At 39.4% G+C, this 24554-nt stretch overlaps 1 protein-coding gene across 3 annotated transcripts in view; it reads right to left on the bottom strand.

The window, feature by feature from the left end:
* SYTL5 (synaptotagmin like 5) overlaps nt 1-24554 on the bottom strand; it is a 118663-nt gene that overhangs the window by 23092 nt on the left and 71017 nt on the right. Inside the window, exons 7-12 of one of the 3 annotated variants that reach the window (XM_053202229.1) lie at nt 16828-16969; nt 12968-13097; nt 10508-10614; nt 4166-4258; nt 3477-3542; nt 188-366 (exon numbers count right to left, since the gene is read on the bottom strand). In XM_053202229.1, coding sequence (XP_053058204.1) covers nt 188-366; nt 3477-3542; nt 4166-4258; nt 10508-10614; nt 12968-13097; nt 16828-16969 — 717 coding nt within the window. Of the gene's footprint in view, nt 1-187; nt 367-3476; nt 3543-4165; nt 4259-10507; nt 10615-12967; nt 13101-16827; nt 16970-24554 lie in introns of all 3 variants that reach the window. The other 2 variants (XM_053202230.1, XM_053202231.1) reach the window with 2 other exon arrangements.

Below are 24554 nucleotides of genomic sequence, written 5' to 3'. Positions count from 1 at the left end.
ATCACGGACAAAATCATTATATGTACACCTAAGAGAATATCTAGAAGTGTAGCACAGGAGAAAAGGGACAACCTCCTGAAAAGGCTCCGAATCAAGAGGAATGCTAAGAGTCTTCTGAAACAAAAACACACATACTGACAAAGGAAGCAGGGATTGAAAGAGTCTGAGGTATATGCTATATGCTTACGCATCCGTCCTCTGTTTCTTTTCATCTCCTATGGCCAGATTTCTGCAATTCTTGACAAAAATGTAGAGCCCGCCAGTTTTGTAGCAGTAGCTGATGTGAAGAAGGATTTCACCACTGACCTTCACGTTGCCATAGTCTCCTGTTTCGCTGTAAACACTCATCATGCTGTTAAGGCTGGTCTGGAATAAACGAGATGAAGACAGGTGTCCAGTGTTATTCTCATTGTTTCCTCACAGAAGCCACCCCCTTCATTCAATTACAATTCTTATTCGTTATAATGAGCAGGAAGGTGTAGGGTGAGAGAAGAAAACAAAAATCACTTGTTTTGCTTGTTTTTCTGGTATTGTATAAAGTCCAAGCCTGGGAAGGGACAAGAAGACTTAAGGAGCATTAGTAAGGAAGGCAGGAAACTTGCTGAGAAGGGAAGCATTGCCTTTCTGGGTGGCAAATAGCCTTTGTTTATTCACTTCTAATGAATACGGGGTCACTGAGGCATTTCCAATCCCACATCCTCTCCTGATTCATGTAGCTTTCACCTTTCTCACTGGTAGACTCAAGGTCAGTCTACTTCAAGGTCTAGAATGCACCCATCAGGACAAAGAAAAGCTCATATATTCTGTGCTAGCAGGAGACACAAGGTTTCCTCTCTGACACCCCCAGGGAGCATCCCATCAGTCTCTGGGAAGCCGTAACTGCAGCTTTAACAAGGGCAGGCCAGAAGAGCATCATATACCCTTGGCTGTTGTGAATTCCCTGAGCAGCTGTTGTGGTCACACGGGTAGTATGAGACCAGAACTTTGTAAACCTCTACAAAATAACAACCCACAAAATCGAAGAGTAAGCAAAAAAATTACACACCAACCAACAAATAAAATAAAATGTGAGAGAAAAACAGTCCAAATCTACCAGAATGAATAAATGGCAAGGGACATATTTAAATTAAATGTAACAAAAGTATCCTTTAGTGTCCAAACTGTATCTTAGCAACACACCTGTCACAAGAGACCACTTGAAAGGCTTTCATGAGTGACCCAGTAGTTTCAAAAGCCCTGTCTGTGAACTGGTGGGAAGGATTATAGTAAGTACAAAGGGAGCCCAAGCCCAGGCTTCCCACTTTTCAGATATGCCTGACAAAAGTCATCATGTTCTTCTAGTTACTCAGAGTAGAGACCGATCAAAGAACAGGATGTGGGTGACGTGGCCAGCATCTCTTCTCAGCTGGAGTCTAGGGCTTAAGAATTCCATGATTACTTAAAAATGATAATTTCAAGAGAGCCAGTGAGTGATCTAATTTGTCTTTCCCAGTCCTAAAATGAAACAAATTTTTCATAATAACAGGTGGCTTTGAGCAGTGCTTTTCAAACTTTAATTGCACATAAATCACCTGGGGATCTCTGTCAAATGATGATTCGGGTCCAGTTAGTCCCCAGTGGGGTCTGAGAGTCTGCTTTTCTAACAAACGCCTAGGCCCACAGCTTCTAAAATGTGTACTGAGGCATCCCAGAGTACCACAGCACATGCACAGGGGCAGTACAGGATATTTTAAAGTTTCAAGGGAAACACAGCGACATCTATCAGACATGGTGCAAACTGTTTACAGTAGTTCACGATGTCAACATTAAATCACAATTTATTCTTTTCAGGTAAGTCCTAACGGTGTGAAGCTGAGTTTTTGACAGTTGCCGTGAAAAAAAAAAAAGTGCTGCATAAAAATCAATGTGGAACAGGAAATAAAAGAGGTGCTGTTCAATCAGAGTCCAAGATTTGACAAGTTGTGAAGTGCCCAACAGGCAACCACATCCCATTAGTAAGGAATAAGAGCTATTTAAGAGTGGAATAAAAATATTTTTCTTTCAATTTATGTGTATTATTGTTCCACCTGTCTACTAAGTGGTTAGCATAGCAGTGCTTATTAAGTTTTTTAACCTAACCGATGTGGAGAACAAAGGCAAAAGAAATCTAGAAAAAGTTAAATTTTCCGTTTCAGCCCATTGACAAGTCTGAGACAGGCAGGGTGACTTTCCTCCAGGAACTCAACTGCCTTGATGCTAATACTTTGCTAGAGGCAAAAGGCAACCTTAGCTTGACATCAGCCTGACCTCCAGGACCCTGTAAGTCTCTAACATAAAAATCCCTTTGGAAACTTCCTTTATCTCTACCCACCGCTCCCCCTCTCCCTGCAAGATACATGTTAGCAATCATCCTCCAAGCATACGGCCCCCTGGTATACATCTGAAGGGTCTCGTGACTAAGGTTTTACTAGACTATGTAAATACCCTTACCTTTCACAGCAGCTAGCCCCTCAAGGTCCCGGAAATCTTGCTTCCAAATTCCTTAGAGGCTTATACTATCCCTCACCCCCTCCCACTTTGAAAGTATATAACCAGTCCACTCCTCATACCCCCAGTGCAGCTCTTTCTGCCCACAGAAAGCTCTTCCTGCCTGTCCCTGTGCTTTCACAAAACCACCTTTTTCCACCAAAGACATCTCAAGAATTCTTTCTTGGCTGTTCACTCCCAGACCCCAACATTTCTCATCACTAACTACTCGATACATGGGTTGGTCAGGTGTTATTTTTGGCTTAGGAGTAGGATCAAAGAATCACTAGGGGTTCTGTGAATGGACAGTGTGAGAGTCTCTGCCCTACGGGATGCGATGTTGCTGGTGCATAGACTATGCTTTGACTTTCAAGGGCTTCAAGAATACGCCTCTACTCCCTGTTACAGAAGACGAAACTCTGGCCTCCAGAAATTACTGGCAGAGCCAAGGCAGGAAGCAAGATCTTCAGATTTTTAGTTTGAGGACCTCCCTACCATGCCTCCCCACTAAGTTGTGTCGACATCACATCCCTCAGTAGCCACGTTTTCAAAAAGGTCCTCAGTAAGCAGGGGGACCCTATAGATAGAAGAAAATGTAAGAACCCACAAATGCTGGAGCTTGGGAGAAATTAAGGCAATTTTGCTCCTAACCAACCGGTATGCTCTTAACCAAGTTAATGTGATTTAAAATAGAGATGTTCATTTCAAAGAGGTTTCGTAAATGGTAAATCATTTTGAACCATGTGTCTTTTGACTGGCACTCAGGTTCTCATGTTTAATGATCTTTTCTTCCCTTGGACTACTTGGATTCTGATAATGTTGTTTACCCTTTAAAGAGAAACTCTGGTTAATTACACACAAGGCAGGAAAAGATAAATGCTGGAAAATGTGCCCACCTTATCAGATTTCCCGTACCATGAAATTTGTGAAGTATGGTTGGAAAGAAGGCAAAGGAAAGACTGAAAACTCACAGTGTCTGAGTCAGCATCAGGGACATTCAGGTAGGTCCACTTCCTGTCAGAGCCTGCTGGAGAACTCTTTAAGAAAGTCACCCAAAGGTCAAAAGGAAAAAGGGTATTAGAGCAACAGACAGAAATCAGAGAAGCAAAAAAAAAAAAAAAAAAAAAAAAAGACCTACAGGCATATACACATAGATGGATATGAGGACACGGGGGCTCCTAAAGCCTACTTCTCAAGCAAAGCCTTGAACATGAAAGTAAGAAGGGACTTTATTCTACAGGCAGTGAAAAGCTATGGACATTGTCTGAGTAGGAGAGAAACCCGACTGGGTATGTATTTGAGGAAAACGACTAGCAGCAGCATGGTGGACAGTTGGGAAATTGAGAGAACGGGGGCAGGGAAATAAATGTATGCAGAGAACTATGATAGTTTATAGGTTTGAGGTGATGAGAGCCTGAACTGGGGAGGGAAGATGTTTTAAAAAACTGCGTGAGGACCATGGAAGGAGAGGGAAGGAAAAACCCATACAAAATTAGACCAAAAAGTTTTCTGTGGCCAAAAGGCAAGCAGATGATTATAATGACGTTTAACTCACTATCACACATATTCCCAAGAACATTCCTATCTCCTTTGAAAAAAAGTACAGAAAATCAACAAGAGAAAGAAGAAACTCCCAGTCACAGGCTAGATAAATGCTTACAGTTGACAGGCCACTTGCTAGACTGTGGGTGTTTGCCGAAAACCGTGAGGACACTAAGTCATTAATGCCTTCCCCAGTCTCTTCCAAGGAGTCCTAAGGAAGGAGGAGAACATCAGTGCTTTAGTTTCTTTCTTTCCTAGAAAGAGTTTTCACTTCCAAAAACCACTTTGTTTTAAAATACCTTGAACTATTAGATACAAGTATCTATAAATCACCTTATTCTGAGGTTTTTCTCTTTTGCTATCCATTCAACGTGAATTATTTCATCAGAGGATTGGGGTCTCCTTCCTACTGGTGCTTGTTTTATGAAAAGAACATGAAATTTAGAATCGCACAAACCTGGGTGTTCAATTTCTACCTCCCTGATCTCTAAGCTTTGGGCAAGGTACTTAAATTATTTAACTAAAAAGAAAATGGGTTTATGCATGTGTGTATACTGTCAATATGGGGAAATAGATCTTAAAAATCTCTCCAACAGAATTAACTCTTTTAGACACTGGATTCTTGTCCAAAATTCCAGATTCTGCTTTTCTTCTCCTACATGATAAAGTGGTTTTTCCTTTGGTTAATCATGCAATGCATTTTTACAGTAAAAATTTGCAAGCAATATAGATAAATATAAATTAAACTCAGGACTCCCACTAATATCTTAATGATCAAGTTTCAATAGTTTTATGATATGTACACACACATGCCTACATACACAACCACACATAAGTGGAATATATCATGCATACTTTTTTTTACACGAACACCTTGCTTTTTTGCTTCTCCTCTCCTCCGTTTCCTCTCACCCCAGGTAAAACTAATATTTTATATATTCTATTCCATATCTCCTTATTTATGTGAAAAATCATATAAAATTGTGCACACAGAAATCTGAGCAGTCATACATAAGAATTTCCTTTAACCATGTTGTTATAAATTGATATATATATGTATATATATATACACACACATATATATACACACACACACACATATATACACACACACATATATATATATAATTCTGTGCTTTAAACTCAAGCAAATTCTAAAATATCACACATGGAGAAAAGTGCATCAAACATAATTGTACAGTAAAATAATATTAAGTGATCGAGTAGAAGCCCCCTTTGTGCTCTGTCAATGTCACAGACCTCTTTCTCCCATCTTTGAAATAATATCTTAACTCTTATGGTAATCACATCCTTACTTTTCTTTCTATTTTTGCTACCTAAGCATTCATTCCTAAACAATATGATATTGTTTTGCCTGTTTCTAAATTGTATGTAAATACAATGAAATGTAAGAGGCTCTTTTGGGTTTTGCCTCTTTGTCTCAACATTATAGTCTTTTAAGAGTCATCCAAATTGTTGCATAATGTTATCATTTGTTCATTTTTATTTATTAGTCAAATGGTTTCATACCCCACACTTTATCCATTTTCTGTTGCTAAATGTTTGGGTTGTTTCCAGAGTTTTTTCTATCATTATCAAAGTTGCTATGAATATTCTTTTTTGGTTATTTTTTTGAGAGAGAGAGAGACAAAGAGCAAGTAAGTAAGTGCGTGCACACGAGTGGGGGAGAGGCAGAGACCAAATCCCAAGCCCACTCTGTGTGCTGTCCCTGCAGAGCCCATAGCAGGGCTCCAACTCATGAACTCATTCATTGCCCACCCCGGTCTGCTCTGGCAATCACCAGTTTCTTCTCTGTACTTACAGGTCTAGTTCTGCTTTTTATTAGTTTATTCATTTGTTTTTTTTAACATTCCACATATAAGTGAAATCATATGGTATTTGTCTTTCTCGGACTTTTTTCACATAGAATTCTGCCCTCTAGGTCCATCTGTGTGTGTGTGTGTGTGTGTGCACGCACATGTGTGTGTGTGTGTGTGTGTGTGTGTGTGTGTGGATATATCTTTACCCACTCATCTATGGATGGATACTTAGGCTGCTTCAATATCTTGGATATTACAAATAATGCTACAATAAATGTAGAGGTGCGTATATCTTTTCAATTTACTTTTTTGTCTTACTCGGATAAGTACCCAGTAGTGGAATTACTGGATTATATGGAAATTCCCTTGTTAATTTTTTTTAATTTTTTAATGTTTATTTATTTTTGAGACAGAGAGAGAGACAGAGCATGAACGGGGGAGGGTCAGAGAGAGAGGGAGACACAGAATCTGAAGCAGGCTCCAGGCTCTGAGCTGTCAGCACAGAGCCTGACTCGGGGCTCGAACTCATGGACTGTGAGATCATGACCTGAGCCAAAGTCGGACCCTTAACCAACTGAGCCACCCAGGCACCCCATCCCTTGTTAATTTTTTGAGGACCTTCCATACTGTTTTTCACAGAGGCTACATCAATTTGCATTCCCACCAACAGTGCATGAAGGGTCCTTTTTCTCCACATCCTCATCAACACTTGTTATTTCTTGTCTTTTTGATTCTAGCCATTCTGACAAGTGTAAAGTGACAGCTCATTGTGGTTTTAATTTGCATTTCTCTGATGATTAGTGATGCTAAGCATCTTTTCAAGTGTTTGCTGGAAATCTGTACCTTTTCTTTGGAAAAATGTTTATTAAGGCCCCTTGCTCACAGTTTAATTGGATTTGAGTTGTATAACATCCCTCTATATTTTGGACATTAACCCCTGAACGGATAAAACATTTGTACATATATTCTCTCATTCAGTAGGTTACCCTTTTTTGTTGTTGACAGTTTCCTTCATGGGACAAAAGCTTGTTATTTCGGTGTAGTCCCAGTAGTTTCATTTTGCTTTCATTTCCCTTGCCTGAGGAGACACATCTAGAAAAATATTTCTACAGCAGATATGAAAGAAATTACTTCCTATATTTTTTTGCTAGAACTTTTATGGTTTCAGGTCACACATTTAGGTCTTTAATCCATTTTGAGTTTGTTGTTGTGTGTGGTGTAAGAAGCTAGTCCAGTTTCATTGTTCTGCATGTTGCTGTCCAGTTTTCCCAGCACCATTTGTTGGAAAGACCGTCTTTTCCCCCACTGCATATTCTTGTCTCCTTTGCAATAGATTAATTGACATAGAAGTGTGGGTTTATTTCTGAACTCTACATTCTGTTCCACTGATCTATGTGTCTCTTTATGTGCCAGTGCCATACTCCTTAGTACAGATTTGTAGTAGATCTTGAAATCTGGGATTGTGATACCTCCAGCTTTTTCTTTTTCAAGATTGCTTTGGCTATTCAGGGTCTTTTCTGGTTCCATACAAATTTTAGGATTATTTGTTCTAGTTCTGTGAAAAATGTTGTTGGTATTTTGGTAGGGATTGCATTAAATCCATAGATCATTTTGGGTAGTATGAACACTTTAACAATATTGGATCTTCCACTCCATGAGCATGGAATATCTTTCCATTTGCTTAAGTGCTCTTTCTTTCATCACTGTTTTATAGTTTTCAGAGTGTCTTTCACCTCCTTGGTTAATTTTATTTCCAGGTATTTTATTATTTGTGGTGCAATTGTAAATGGGATCATTTTCTTAATTTCTCTTTCTGCTACTTCATTATTAGTGTATAGAAATGCAACAGATTTCTGTGTATTAATTTTGTATCCTGTGACTTTACTGAATTCACTCATCAGTTCTAGTAGTTTTTTGGTGGAGTCTTAAGGGTTTTCTATACACAGTATCATGTCATATGCAAATACTGAGCATTTTACTTCTTCCTTATCAATTTGGATGCCTTTTGTTTCCTTATTGTTGTGGCTAGGACATGGAGCACTATGTTGCATGAAAGTGGTAAGAGTAGACATCTTTGCCTTGTTTCTGATCTTAGAGGAAAAGCTCTCAGTTTACCACCATTGAGTATGATGTTTGCTCTCAGTTTTTTCATATATGGCCTTTATGTTAAGATATGTTCCCCCTAGTTTCCCTTTGTTCAGGGTTTTTATTATGAATGGATATCGTACTTTGTCAAATGCATCTGACGATCATATAGTTTTCCTTTGTCTTGTTAATGTGATGTATAATATTAATTAATTTGTGAATAATGAACCACACTTGCATCCCTGGGATAAATCCCACTTGATTGTGAATGATTTTTTTAAATTTACTTATTTATTTTTGAGAGAAAGAGAGCGAGCGAGCGAGCAGGGGAGGGGCAGAGAGAGGGGGAGAGATAGAATTCCAAGCAGGCTCTGTACTGTCAGCACAGAGCCCAATGTGAGGCTTGAACTCAGGAACTATGAGATCATGACCTGAGCCGAAACTAAGAGTCAGACGCTTAACCAACTGAGCCACCCAGGCACTCCGTGGTGAATTATTTTTTAAATGTGCTGTTGGATTTGGTTTACTAATATTTTATGGAGGATTTTTGCATCTCTGTTCAGCAGAGATATTGGCCTATAGTTTTCTTTTTGCAGTGTCTTGATTTGGTTTTGTTATCAGTGTAATGCTGGCCTTGTAGAATTCATGTGAAAGTCTTCTTCCTCTTCTATGTTTTAGAAATTTTGAGAAAAATAGGTATTAATTCTTCTTTAAATATTTGGTAGAATTCACCTGTGAAGCCATCTGGTCCTGGACTTTTGTTTGTTGGGAGTTTTTCGATTACTGATTCAATTTCATTGTTACTAGCTGGTCTGTTCAAATCTTCTATTTCTTCTTGATTCAGTTTTGGTGTTTAAGTCCTTTACCTTTTGTTCATCTGGGCAACTCTGTATCTCATTTTCAGTTCTGAATAACTTTGCTGAGTATTCTTGGTTGTAGGTTTGTTTGTTTGTTTGTTTTTCAGCACTTTGAATATACCATGCCACTCCCTTCTAGCCTGGAAAGTTTTGGATGAAACTCAGCTGATAGACACATGGTGTTTCCCTTGTATGTAACTATTTTCTCTTGCTGCTTTTGAGAGCACTTGTTGAGATGAGCACTGGGTGTTATATGGCAACCAATTTGCCAATAAATTATATTAAAAAATAAAATTCTCTAATTATTTTTTTCCACTTTAATTATGTGTGTTGATGTGAACCTCCTTGGGTTGATTTTATTGTGGACTCTCTGTGCCTTTTTGACATGGATGTTTATTTCCTTACCCAGATTATGGAATCTTTCAGCTATTATTTCTTTAAATAAGTTTCTGCCTCCTTTTCTCTCTCCTTTTCTTCTAGGATCCCTATAATGTAAATATTATTATGCTTAATGATGTTACTGAATTCCCATAAGCTATTCTAATTTGTATTATTCTTTTTTCTCGTTGCTGTTCAGCTTGCTTGCCTCCCACTACCCTGTCTTCCAGATCATCTATTTGTCGTTCTTCATATTCTAATCTGCCATTGATTCCCTCTAGTGTATTTTTAATTTCAATTATGGAGTTTTCTAGGATCAGGAATAGTTTCATAATGTTGGAATTAGCTATTCTTTAAAGGTTGAACACAAGTAAGCTTTGAAACCATTTGATCTTATTGCCCCACCCCCTTTTGTGGTAGATTTTAAAATACTTTCCAGGTTTTTTTTTTTTTTTTTACTCTAGTAAATAACAGTGAGCTTTAGAACCCAAGTTTCCTGGCTTGCTTTGGAAAATTATACTACTATCATTTAACATTGTTTTATAACTTTCTTTCAAAGAATTCAAATTGCATTATAGCAATTACAGAAATCAGAATATCAAGGTATTAGAACTAGAAGGAAACTTAATAATTTAACTCAACTTTCTGATTTCAAAAACAAGTTCACGTTTGCACTAATTTTTACATAATTTAATCTCAGTTATGAAGGTAGTTTATTAGGGGTAACTTGAGATGTACAAATGTTCATATAAAATATAGTCAGATAAATCTGGTAATATATGATTTAGAAGATGTTGGCATCCTTCATTTTCCAGGTTTAGATTAAGTGATGTTAAGCCAGGAGTTGAAATCCCCAAGAGGTATTTTTTTTAGGGATAATCTTCACCCATTAACCTGATTACCAGTTAACTTTTCTAAATCATTCTTTTTCTTTTTTTTTTTTTAATTGAGAGAGGGAGAGAGAGAGAGAGAGAGAGAGAGAGAGAGAGAACACGCACATGAGCAAGCAGGGGAAGGGGAGAAGGAAAGAGAATCTCAAGCAGGCTCCACATTCAACATAGAGCTCGAAGAAGTGGGACTTGACCTCACAACAATGAGATCATGACCTGACCTTAAATCAAGAGTTTGACTCAACCAACTGAGCCACTCCAGGAGCCCTTCTAAAACATGCTTTAGTTGTTTTTATATATTGGTTGTGAAGACCAGTAGAAACAGATTCCCATATATCTTCACTTTATTCTCACCTAAAAGTGGGAAGGTTTGGAACAAGACCATGCCCTTTCCTCATGATCATTAGACTTTCTTCCACATACAACTTACCAAGTCTTTGTCTAAAGCCCCAGGGACAGACTTGCTTCTTATGTTTACAGTATTCTCTAAATCTTCTGGAAATGACCCACTCAAATCTAATTCAGATTGACTCCGGTCTGGAGGAAGGAAGAGAACAGGAGAGATATCAATCAGCTAATTTTGTTAGAAGATTTCATTTTTTTAAATGTTTGTTTAGTTTTGAGAGAGAGAGACACACACACAGAGAGAGAGAGAGAAGAGAGAGAGAGAGAGAGTGCCCATGTGAGCCAGGGAGGGACAGAGAGAGCGGGAGACAGAGGACCTAAAGCAGACTCTGCACTGACAGCAAAGACCTCGATATGGGGCTCAAACTCACAAACCATGAGATCATGACCTGAGCCAAAGTTAGATGCTTAACCGACTGAGCTACCCAGGTGCTACAATCTCATTTTTCATTGCCAATGTTTTATCATTATTTCCATTCTTTCTAGGGACAGGGCATGGAGTGTTAAGAAAGCAACAGTCAGAGAAATTTCATGCTGCTTACACTAACATACTTTTTTTAAATAGTATTTTCAAATTTTCTTTGACGGCATTATCAACACCGATGCGTTCATTTCACGTTTGGTTAAAGGAAGTTAAATGTTCTATTGTAAAATGCAAATTTTTAAGCTAAGACTTCTGTTTTTCTCATAGACTAAAAAACTCTCACAGAACAGGGCCTTAAAATATAATGAGCTCTTAGAAAAAAATAAAGCATTAATCATTCTTGATTTATATATTTAGAGAATTCACTGTGTTTTTACATTTGACATACAATGCTATTAAAGGATATAACAAATTTCTTTCACATAAAAAGGGAGTGGCCATAGGGAAACTAAGAGGAAGTTCCATTTCTTCAGGCACAAGAACAGTCTTTCATCAGAGGAACATCTTGCTTTCAAATATGTAATTGTTTGAAATTTTTAAAAAAAATTTTATTTAATTTTATTTATCATTTTTTTTTGAGAGAAAGAGAGACAACACAAGTCAGGGAGAGGGGTAGACAGAAGAGAGAAAGAGAGTATCTTAAGCAGGCTCTGCACTCAGCACAGAGCTTGACGTGGGGCATAATCTCATGACCATGAGATCATGACCTGAGCCGAAATCAAGAGTCAAATGCTTAATCAACCGAGCCACCCAGGTACCTCTTAAAAATATAATTTAAAGAACAATGCACCACTCAGTAATGCTGTAGACAACTTACTAAGACAAAGACAGTTCATTTATACAGAGTGGTGGTTCTATGTCAAAGCCCTGCTGGGATAGACATAGTTGTTCACTATGAGAAAGATTAAAGAGAGCAAGTTCGTACTTGAGTTTGAAATGGTAAATGAAACACTGCAGAAGTGCTTAGCACAGTGCCTGACACAGTATGTGATCAAAAAACAAGAGCTGTTGACTAGAAGGAGTAGAAATATAATCTATGAGGTTGGCCTGTAGACTAGTTAAAATTTTTTCTATTAACAGGAGAAACAATTTTGCAGTCCTGAACAAAATGCAACAAGAACCACATATATTTAGAAAACCCTTTGTGAGCTACATGACTAGGAAAGACTCCTCAACTCAGCACACAGAATCTAGCCTCAGGCTTTATGCAAATATCATCATTAGGTAACATTTAACCTTTCCATGTTGAGGATTCTGTCATGATTGTAATTCTACATAAGGGACTACTGCAAATGTCTCTAAAGAATTTTCTTATTCATAGGTAATAAAATTGCAACATAAATAATACCTGTTTCACAGGGTTGTTGTGATGGAGACGTGAAATGATATACAGTATTTGAATGTACCATCCGAATGAAAAGGGTTATTACTCACTTTAATGCAGCTTACAAGTAACTTTTTATTTAAACCACAGGATAATTATTCTTTCTAGATATAGGGTATTTTAGACCATCATGTCTACTGAACTATCATTTCCCTGAATTCTGGAAAAGTGTTATCTTTCTACCAAATGAACCAATTATATTTCCTACACTCCTATACTGATGTTTGGTATAGCTCTGAAACTTGACTGACAAGCATATACACTTAATAAATGGATTTTGCATGAATGCAGGAGGCTCAAGGTGTCGCCTGGGTCCACATTTAACCTGTTCTTATGGAATGGACCTACCATCACGGGTCAAGGGACAGACGATTATTTTCTAAAGCATGAAATATCCATTTAATGTCACACAAGACTGTCAATTCCAAATGACTTAGTCAAGGGTGCCTGGGTGGCTCCGTCAGTTATGCTTCCAACTCTTGATTGTGGCTCAGGTCATGATGTCAGGGTTTGTGAGATGGAGCCCTGTGTCAGGCTCAGTGCTGACAGCGTGGAGTCTGCTTGGGATTCTCTCGCTCCTCTCTCTGCTTATCCCCTATGTTCACGTGTGCTCTATCTCTCTCTCTCAAAATAAATAAATAAATTTAAAAGAGAGTAGTCATGCTGTAAATACCCACCTGAGGAGAGGGAGACCTCAGACACTGCTATGGACGGTGTGCCAGAAGTGTTTCTGCGACGACTCTTTGTGAGGTCGTCAGATGTGCTTTCAAGGGCAGCCAAATCCATGGAATTTTCGAAACCATGTTCCTTCTCACAAAGTAAAAATGAAAAAAGAACATTATGATGACTGTAGTTTACTTTCAAATCATATTAATATACTTCAGTACAACCACATTTATGTTGTATTACTCTTTTGGAGGGGCTAGTTAACATTAGCGGTGGGGGGGTCCTCATCAGGGGTCCATATAACTCTAAAACTTACTATCAATAACCGCTCTATAAAACCCATTTGTTAATTAGGACAAAAGTTGTTCCAAATAATTTTACATTCACAAAACTGCGAGTGTTCCAATATATAATTAGCAAGAAAGATGATATAGGTACAGCTCCAATCTTAAATGAACTCTATATAAGAATATATAGAGGGGTGCCTGGGTGGCTCAGTCGGTTAAGCAGCTGACTTCGGCTCAGGTCATGATCTCACGGTTCTTGAGTTCGAGCCCTGTGTCGGGCTCTGTGCTGACAGCTCAGAGCCTGGAGCCTGCTTCAGACTCTGTGTCTCCCTCTCTCTCTGCCCCTCCCCAGCTTGCACTCTGTGTCTCTCTCTCTCTCCCAAAAATAAACAAAACATTAAAAAATTTTCAAAAAAAGAAAAAAAAGAATCTGGCTAGCTTTGCATCCTCGGAGTTATACACAAGCATAGTACTCTGTTTTCTCCCATGTTTGTCCCCATTCTCAACACTCTCTTTCCCCAGTGACCCCCTACCTCCTACACCCCCATTTAACAGAAGACCGTGACCCACAATCCAGGTTAACACATGGCACAGAAGGGCTCCCAGGATACTGCCCCAGCCTTGCACCAGAGTCTGTTCTGATAGCTCAGTGCCTCTGCCATATCAGTTACTAAATATTTTGAATATCATTCCTTGTTAGGTTGCCAGCGAAGTAAGGGTAATCACCAACTATCAATGCACTTTTCTGGGTATGGAACACTACTGCTTGCTGAGCTTAGTATAAATATTTATAAATTTTAAATCTGCCTTTTACCTTATCAGCAAGTACAATTCAGACTATAAGTATTTAAAGAAATCTTCTATTTTTATTCAATCTGTCTGGATGCCTTTTGGCTTTTCCTGAAAAATATTTATAGAATCTGGCTGTTTACAGTCTCTGCTTTTCTTTTTTAAGTTTATGATTTATCTTTCCGAAGTTGCACTATAGGAAGAGTCGATATTTTAAATAAATATTTAGTTTTTATATTCAGTAGTTAGATAATAACTATTTTTATTAAAGTATCATTGCCATATGATGTTAGTTTCAGGTAGATAGCATAGTGATTCAACAATTCTGTGCATTATGCAGGGCTCACTACCATAAGCATAGTCACCATCTGTCACCATAGGATGTTATTACAATATTATTGGCTATATTCCCCATCCTCCACTTTTCATCTCCACGACTTAACTTATTTTATAAATGGAAGTTTGTACCTTTTAATCTCCTTCACCTATTTCACCCAACCCCCTCATTCCCCTCTCCTCTGGCAACCACCAGTCTGCTCTCTGTATACATGAATCTGTTTCTGGTTTTGTCTTGGTGTGTTCATTCATTTTGATTTTTAGAATCCACATATAGGTGAAATTATGTGGTATTTTTCTTTCTCTGTCTGACTCCCCTTAGCATAATACCCTCTAAGTCCATCCACATTGTCACAAATGGCATGAACTCATTCTTTTAAAAAAAATTTTTGTATTTATTTATTTTTGAGAGACAGAGCACAAGTGGGGGAGGAGCAGAGACAGAATCCGAAACAGGCTCCAGGCTTCAAGCTGTCAGCACAGAGCCTGACGTGGGGCTCGAACCCACAAACCGTGAGATCATGACCTGAGCTGAAGTCGGACGCTTCACCGACTGAGCCACCCAGGCGCCTCATGAACTCATTCTTTTTTATGGCTGAGCAATATTCGATTGCATACATTTACTACTTCTTTATCCACTCATCTATCATGGGGCACTGGGGCTACTTCCATATCTTGGCTATTGTAAATAATGCTGCAACAGACATAAGGGTACGTGTATCTTTTTGAATTAATGCTTTCCTTTTCATTGAGTAAACACCCAGTAGTGCAATTGCTGGGCTGTAGGGTACTTCAATTTTTACTTTTTGAGGAACCTCCATACTGCTTTCTACAGTGGCTGCACCAGTTTGCATTCCCACCAACAGTGCACAGGATTCACAACCTCCATTTCTATCCCCTTGTTCCAAAGCCCAGTGTCTCACTTGCAGGAAGACAACGGCATCCTAACTGATCTGTTGGCTTTTCCACTTGTTCCCCTACAGCTGCTTCTCAGCACAGCCTCCAGATCCTGTATAAAAGAAGCCACATCTTCTGCCTATTTTTCATTGGATTATGTTTTGGGGTGTTGGGTTGTGTAAGTTCTGTACATATTTTGAATTAAGGAGCACAGTCGTCACGATGAGCGCCAAGTGATGTATGGAATTGTTGAATCAGGATGCTGTACACCTGAAACTAATACAATCCTGTGCATTAACTATACTGGAGTTAAAAAAACTAATAAAAAATAACAAAAAAGCCACATCGTGTCACTCTTCTGCTCAAAACCCTCCAGCTGTCCCCAGCTTACTCCAAGTCAATGTCAAAGTGCATACAGTGGTCAGTCCCTATTACCTCTCTGAGCTCACTTCCTCCTCCTCCTCCCTTTGTTCACTCACAACAGCCAAACTGGCCTTCGTGTTCTTCCTTAAACATACCAGGCACGTTCCCACTTCAGAGTCTTAGCACTGGCTGTTTCTCTAGGGACGTTAAAAATATTTTAGGCACTGGTTGAACAGTGCCTTGACCATCCAAGAGGGAGGCCAGCCATAAGTAATTGGAACAGCCTTCCCTGTATGTGTACCTGCTGAATATCAGTGCTGTCCCTGCCTGGAGAAACACCTTGCTCCAGACTCCTGCATAGTTAATTCTTTCACTTCAAGTGTTTGCTTGACCAGGACCAAGATTTCTTAAACATAGATGTCAGCTCTATGTATGGAGCTTCCTGCTTAACAAAAAATCTAGATGCTCATTGATTCAAAAGAACCATTTCCATATATGTATATGTGGAAGGTGTGTGTGTGTGGACACACACACACACACACATTTGTTTATTTTTGAGGGGGGGGGAGGGAGGGAGGAGCAGGGAGAGATGGGGACAGAGGATCTGAAGCGGGCTCTGTGCCAACAGCAGAGGGTGCGATGTGGGGCTTGAACTCATGAACCCTGAGATCATGACCTGAGCGGAAGTCAGAGGCTTAATGGACTGAGCCACACAGGCAACCCATATTCTCTCTATATTTTATGTATAATGCAATTTAAGTCTTTATGGTGTGTTGATCCCTAATTTTAACAGGTGTGCATAAAGAAAAACTATTCAAATATTTCAAGATTCTACTTTTCCTGATTTAAATCAGTCTGGGAAAGTTTTAGTGCAGTCAACTTAGGAATTCTTGGCAAATAACACGGAAGATCAAACTAGGAGACTTCTAAACATTATTTATATTTTGTTTAAGCCACATAGCCATTTAACCCCCCATCATACAAATACCACCTTTGAACCTGCTCCTTCCCTTTCCTTCACATTTCTGGCTTCCCACCAAGAGCTAAGGGTGTAGGAAGTTCAGTCCTGATAACGAAGCATCTACAATTAAACAGCATAAACAACATGCTTCAAGATCCTGAGAACTCCGACCCAACCAGGCAATGGTGGTGAGGTCAAGTCTCGGAAGCTGGGTGTCCTTTCACATTTGTGGACTTACTCTACTGCTGGCTGAGGTCACGCTGCGTGTGCTTGGAGCCGGTGACCTCTGCGTGACGGGGGTCACTCCACTGCTCCGGCTGCTCTTCCGAGTTGCCGGGCCAGCTTCCTGGTCATAAAGGTCTGATGAACCAGTGCTTCCCCTAAATGAGAAAGAATATTCTGACTTTAACTAGGATGCAGACCAGCAAGCAAAGACACAGCCATGGAAAAGCTTCCAAGAAAATGATGATGACAAGTGAACCCCCCCGAGACGCACTGCAGCCACACTGGAATCGGTCGCTGTCTTCCTCAGAGACTCACTAGGCTCAAGCCCATTTGTCTGACTCCAGGGTTTCTGTAACTGAGCTTCACCCGACCGTTCCAGCCTTATTTCCTACTGCTCACCAGCATCCTCCCACCTGCGCAGGTTCTCCGCTCTCCTCTCAACTCGCCACACTCACGGCACCCGCTCCAGCTTCTACCTCTAAGGCTTTTTCTCATGTTCTCTCCACCTGCTATGCTCTATTTGCCACTCTGCACTTATGCAAATCTTCGCCATCCTTCATGGCCCAGATGAAGGCCAGCCTCCCCTATCAGGCACTTCTTGTGAACCTCTGCTCTGCTCCGTTCTTACTGATTCACAGTCTTTGCCAAACTATGTAGCACTTCACTCCAGGATGTCTTATTTGGCTTCTAAGTGATCCACATATATGGGCCTTGTTGCCTCTTTCAACCTGAGCTCCTTGGGGACAGAGTTCATGACATATTTACCACATTATCTCTACCACCTTCATAAATGCCTTGGTGCAAAGGAGGCACTCAGTACATACTTAATCAAAGAGTGGGAATTATGTTTTATTTCCCTATGTTGTTTCAGTGTCTGACTCATGGTACACATTTAATAAATGTGGCATAAAAATAATGACATTTGGTAAATGGGCTTGACTCACTTTGTTTGCTAAAACTGATTCAATCCCATTCAATAATGATTATAAAATAATAGTTCCTGCCTTTGAGGTGATCATGATTTTCTGATTACATGGAGTTTCATAAGTATAAGTTTTGACAAATTAGATTTTAAGAGAAGTGTTTGTTCTATTTTATTCTTTATCCTCAGTGAACACAAAATACGCTAAGTGGTAAAACATAAGCCTTTGTGAATTTCACTATTTGATTTACTATTTAGTAAGTTATAAGTGCATCTATAATCATAAGCATGTTAAACCCTAGACGTGATATTTAACAGTGATTAGAACTTACGTTTGAGCCAATCAGAAAAGATATGCAAAAGAATAGAGGAAGAGTGCTTTAAAAAAAAAAAAAGGATGTCTCACTGTGCATGTGACATTACTGGAAGACAAATCTGGCAGAAGAAAGAACCGGCAATGACCACTGCAGCTATCAACCACAGCTCCTAACTTTTTCAAGGCTCTGCACCAGAGAAGCCACCAAAATCAAATCAAATATGCCCTGATTTTTACTCCTGGCTACCACCACCTTCAAAAATTATGCAAAGAGAAGCTACATTTACTGAGTATTTTCTAGGTGTTTGACACTTTCCATGTCCCAACATCCCGGTAAGGAAAACATTCTTATTTTAAAGATGGGAACACTGAGTCCTAAAGAGGTTAGACAACTATTCCGTGTACGTAGGCATAGGTGTGTGTACACACACAACACACACCACCCCCACCACCACACCGTCTCACAGTTCGTACATAATAAAGTCAGGATAAAAACTGAAAATTGCCTGCCTACCCAAAGCCTATGCTCATTCTAGTTTCTCCTGTTGCTTACTCATCACTCACCAACATCAAATTGATAGAACCAGGCAGGCTGTACATTGCTAGAAGGAGCCATCAAGCAGAAAACAATTCAAGGGTGAGAGAGCTGGGGGTTAGTTTCTTGGAATCTGATGAAAAGAACCAAAAGTTCTCTGGGTAGCATTCCTATGATACCACATAGAAACAGTCTCTGGCTTCTTCCTCTAGATATGGCACCCTCAATGAATTATAGATTGCTCAGGAAGGGTCTAGGACTGTGTCTTGATTCTGACAAGAGAACAAAGTTTTATGATTAAATAAATTTATATAATTTGGGATTCTAAGTTCCTTGGAGACTTTCCAGAGCCCTCCAAGCTCAGGTGCTACACTTTTACACTTGACGACAGTTAACCATCTGAGTGATTTTGCTCATCTCAGAAGTCCTACCTAGAAAGATCTTAGAGACCTACCCAGGAACACTGTGGTGGAACCACAAAACTTTTCTACTATTTTAGGTAAAATCTCCTTTAAAAAACAAGGGCTAGACATTAATCTTGCAGAAATGAGCCAAGAAGTTAGGATCCAAAGGGACTCATGTAGATATATCTGCTTGTGCCTGTCCTGAAAGTTCTCCTTGACCCAGGTGGTTTTGAAAAAGTCCCCATCTCAGATGAGCTTCGCTAGAACCAAAAGTCCTACTTATGTAGAAGCTCTGGCAGAAGTTGATTAATTGTGGTGATGACATTCAAGAGGCTATCCTGTAATAATAAAAAAATTCTTATAAGTCAGCTACTGGAAATTGTTGCCAGAAGCACTATCTCAAAAATGACATATAATTTCACATTTGTCCCTGACATTTACCGTGAGCTTCTCAAAAATATTTTCCTCTCAGTCAGTTGTTTCAGTTGGTTAGACTAAAAAAGATTCAGTCTGATGAGGCATAATATCATAAATAGTTGGGTGCCAACTCTCTTAGATGTTATATAAAATATGACATAAAATACACAAATCATCGCCACTTAAATAGGAAGAGGATAAAAGAAGTCTAAATTCAAGAAGTTTAAAGTTCAATTAAGAAACAGCTATTTTTTAGGTCAGAGGACCTGAATAGGTATCTTCCCAAAGAAGGTATACATATGGCAGACACACGAAAAGATGCTCACCATCACTAATCATCAGGGACATGCAAATTAAAACCACAACGAGATCTAACCTCACAACTTTCAGAATGGCTAGATTCAAAAAGACAAGAAAGGGGCACCTGGGCGGCCCAGTTGGTTAAGCATCCAACTCTTAATTTTGGCTCAGGTCACAATCTGCCATGAGATCGCGCCTCCATCGGGCTCCACATCCAGCTCCACATTGGGCATGGAGCCTGCTTAAGATTCTCTCTCTCCCTCTCCCTCTGCCCCTCCTCTGTGTGCACACTCTTTCTCTCTCTCTCTCTCTCTCAAAAAAAAAAAAAAGAGACAAGAAATAACAAGAGTTGGGTGAGGATGTGGAGAAAAGGGAACCCTTGTGCACTATTGGTGGAAATGTAAATTGGTGCAGCCACTATGGAAAACAATGTAGAGGCTCCTTAACAAATTAAAAGTGGAAATACCATATGGTCCAGTAATTCCACTCCTGGGTATTTATCCAAAGAAAACAAAAACATTAATTCAAAAAAAATATATGAACCCTTAAGTGTATTGCAGCATTATTTACAATGGACAAGATATTGGCGCAACCCAAGTGACTACTGATAGATGAATGGATAAAGAAGACGTGGTATATAGATAATGGGATATTACTCAACCATAAAAAAGAATGAGATCTTATCATCTGTGACAACATGGGTGGACCTATAGGGCAAGGGTATAATGCTAAGTGAAATAAGTCACAGAAAAATATATCATATGGTTGTATTCATATGTGGAATCCAAAAAACAAACGAAGAAATGAAGAAACAAAATGTAGAATCAGACGTATACATACAGAAAACAAACTGGTGGTTGCCAGAGGGGAGGGAGTGGGAGGACAGGCAAAATGAGAGAAGGAGAGTGGGACATAAAAGCTTTCAGTTATAGAATGAGCGAGTCACAGGAATAAAAGGTACAGCACAGAGAATATAGTCAATGGTATTGTAATAGTGTTGCGTGGTGACAGACGGTAGCTATACCTCCAGTGATCACAGCATAACATACAGAGTGGTTGAATCCCTGTTGTACACCTAAAACGAATGTGACGCTGTGTCAACTATTCTTAAAAAATGAAAGAGCTTTTTTTGATTCAGATATCAGGTCACTGATACTTAAATTGGAAGTGTTAGAAATCAGTGTCAACAAAACTTCTAGCTAAAATTTGCTTAAAGGGAAACTGAAAAGAAAGAGAGAGATTTTTCCTGTTCTAGAAGGGCCCAGAGTGTGGAGATAGGACACGGCCTGGGGAGCTCAGACATCCCAGGTTACCTGAAAGACACATTGCCTAGAGTAGGAAACCGTCTCGTTTACTTTAGCTTATGAAATATACTTTAAAAGCCTTCCATTTTGTTATCTCTAATTTCACAATGGCCCCAAATCTTGATAATGGCTTTCTAGATTTATTTTTAGATAAAGGATCTAAGGACAAGGGACAGAGACTATAATTTAATGAGTTGCCTTTGTGGATTATATAACCATCTCCCAGGAGTTGTAGTCCGGAAAGCATTTCCCAGGATGCAACCTTCCCAGAGTGGCCTGACAATGTTGAGTCTGTGCCCGCATGGTTAAATGAATACTCCCCCAAGAAAGCTCAACCAAAAGGCAGCATTAATATCAGAGATACTAACACTCACTGTGACAATGAGGCTAGTGCATAGCATGACACAGAGACTGCATATTCTTTCTGTGGTTTATGCAGTTTCCTAATTTTTTTTTTGTTATATCAGATCTGAAATGGATATGTAAGAAAAGCAAGGGAGGTAACAGAAAGTGAAGTGATCCCATTAAATGGGAAAGTTGTTAAACATGAGAAAGAAAAGAGAAAAAAGCTGAACATAGGTCAACTTTCCAGTCTCTGGTGATTCCAAAATGCTTTGCCTTTCCTAACAGTCTTATGCGAGATGGGTGGTCTTCATCCATGGCTGCACATCAGAAACAGTGGGGGAGCTTTTAAAAATCTCCAAGCTTAGACTACATCCAAGACTAATCACATCAGACTCTGAGCATGGGATCTAGGCCCATAGGATCGATATGTTTTAATGACACCACCCCCCAGTGATTCCAATATACAGCCAAGGCTGAGAAACACTGGGCTAAACTGTTGATTAGTTTGAATTTATTCAACTCAGACATCTCTCCATCTGCAATTTGCCCCCTCATACCACTATTTTCTTAACCTCAGTAATCATATCAATACAAATGATCTGTCCTCAAGACTTAGCCTGTGGATAAATGGAAGGACACTTTCTTTGTTAGTGAGTGAACGTGTTGTACCAGGAATCAGCAAACTATGGTCCATGGACAGAATTGAGCCCATTGTCTGTTTTTGTAGCCTGTGAGCCAAGAGTGGTTTTTACATTTTTTAAGTAATTGAAAAAAAAATATTTTGTGACATGCGAAAATTACATGGAGTTCAAATGTCAGTGCCTATAAATAAAGTTTTGTTGTAATGCTGGCATGCCCATTCATTTATCTATTGTCTACAGCTGCTCCAAGAGCAGAGTTGAGTGGCTGAGACAGAGACCGTGTGGCCCAAAAAGCTCAAACTATCAACTATCTGTATATCTACAGAAGCTGTGTTGACCCCTGTGAGTACTGCCCATCCACACAGGCACACAACATACAGATACGGGTATCTCCATTTAACAGTCAAATCCTTGGAGCACCCGGGTGGCTCAGGCGGTCGAGTGTCCGACTTTTGATTTCAGCTCAGGTCATGATCCCAACCACAGTTGTGGGATTGAGCTCCGCATCAGGCTCCAGGCTGAGCAAGGAGCTGGCTTAAGATTCATTCTCATTTTCATTCTCTCTCTCTCTCTTCCCCCCCCCAAACCCCACTCATGTGCTCTTTCTAAAGTGAAAAAAAAAAAGAAAAGAAAAGAAATAAAAATAAAACTCTTTGGAGAGGTTGACACATCCTAAAAGGATGAATTTCAGGTACTGTGTGCATGTGTGGATACATGTGTACAGATGTATGTGCTTTATTCTTAGGCATAGGTGAACCATCATAGGAGCTTTGGAATGCAGAATTAGGGAAGCAGAGAAATGAGGAAAAAGTACAAGTTCATCAGGAAGCTTCTCTAGCTGCAGTTTCCTCTGAAGTCACTGGGTTTCTGTGATTTAATTACACATATTTTCCTTCTGTCTCCTTCTTGGAGAAAGGCTACAATGTGGTGGGTACTCAGTGAAATTTTGTTCAATGAATTATAGTGTTAATTATATAAAGAACCTTTATTTTTTTAATTTTTCTTTACCATTTTTTTTTGAGAGAGACAGACAGACAGACAGAGACAGAGAGACAGAGTGTGAGCAGGGGAGGGGCAGAGAGAGGGAGATACAGAATCCAGGCTCTGAGTTGTCAGCACAGAGCCCAACATGAGGCTCAAACTCACAAAGGGTGAGATCATGACCTGAGCCGAAGTTGGACGCTTAACCGACTGAGCCACCCAGGCGCCCCCAAGAACCTTTATATTTGATTTACTAAAACAAAGGGTGATTTGTTTGGTGGGTTTGAAACTGTTTAGCGTTTTCTTAAAGGACCTGCTTTATTTATTTTTTAATACAATTTATCGCCAAAATGGCTCACATACAGTGTGTAAAGTGTGCTCTTGGTTTTTGGGGTAGATTTCTGTGATTCATCGCTTACATACAACACCCAGTGCTCATCCCAGCAAGTGCGTGATGGGCATAAAGGACCTGTTTTAAGAAGACTCTCCTTAAAGTGGAGGAGACAGTCACCATGAGGGAAGGATTCTGAGTGGGTATGAAGGAAAAGAACAGGTAAAACTCCCAGTCTGAAAATACTTTTGTCTTTTACCATCACAATAGAATCCTGATCCCCTGTCTTCTTTCTAAATAATGGATGAAAGCCATTTTGAAGAGAGAGGCCACCAGCCATGAAAAACCTTGGGTAAATTGGAAGTCAGGGGCAAGAAAGCCGATTGCCTCCATGTGTAGACACCAAGGAAAACAAGTGTTTAGCCGAACTTAACTTTCAGGAACTAAAGGGAAAAGGCACATGCTCTGTACTTAATAGCTCAAATTTGCCAAACTCTTGTTCCATCTGGGATGCTATGTTGCTTATAAAAACAGGTCATCAATGTATCCAAAGCCATCTGTATCTCAGTCCAACTTAGCTCTTAATTTCATCTCTTTCATACAACACTTCAATTTTTACACTCTAAAATCCCCCAACAGTTCATTTTCCAGTATACGCAACATCACTTTATGCCTCTTTTCCTTTATACTTTCTATTTCCTCTGTTTCATTCTTATCTTTCTTCACCTGGCAGGGTCCTCTTCATCCCTTAAAATTGCTTACAGGTCATCTCCATGAAGCTTCTCTGAATCCTCTCAAAGGATAAATGCCTCTCTCTGGTTTTCCCATAGCACACAGAACATCTTTTTAACACGATACAAGATTGTCTTGAAATTATGTGGTTATATCAATCTTCCGTGACAAATTGGATGTTCATGAAGGGGTGGAATAATATCACTGTCTAAAACCTTCCACAGTTAACTACCATTTGGAATACGGCACTAGGACAATAATGTTGACAGAACTGTGTGTTGAAATTATTTGTATAAATAAAATTCATAGGTGAGCCAGTCATATACCTCTACACCTTAATGATTTGCAGATGGAGAAGACCATTGGTGTATCTTAGATACCCTGAGAATGGACACACCACAAAATACGCCTGAGTGAAAAAAATTATTATACCGGAAGGGGGAAATGTGTTAAATTTAGTTCATAGAAATAGGACATGTCAAGGCAGTGAATCTTTGAGAAATGGCTGCAGA

This window comes from Acinonyx jubatus, chromosome X (assembly GCF_027475565.1).
Source record: "Acinonyx jubatus isolate Ajub_Pintada_27869175 chromosome X, VMU_Ajub_asm_v1.0, whole genome shotgun sequence".
NCBI classification, from domain to species: Eukaryota; Metazoa; Chordata; class Mammalia; order Carnivora; family Felidae; genus Acinonyx; species Acinonyx jubatus.
Note: the sequence above shows the minus strand (reverse complement) of the source record. Positions and strands in the feature narration are given on the sequence as shown.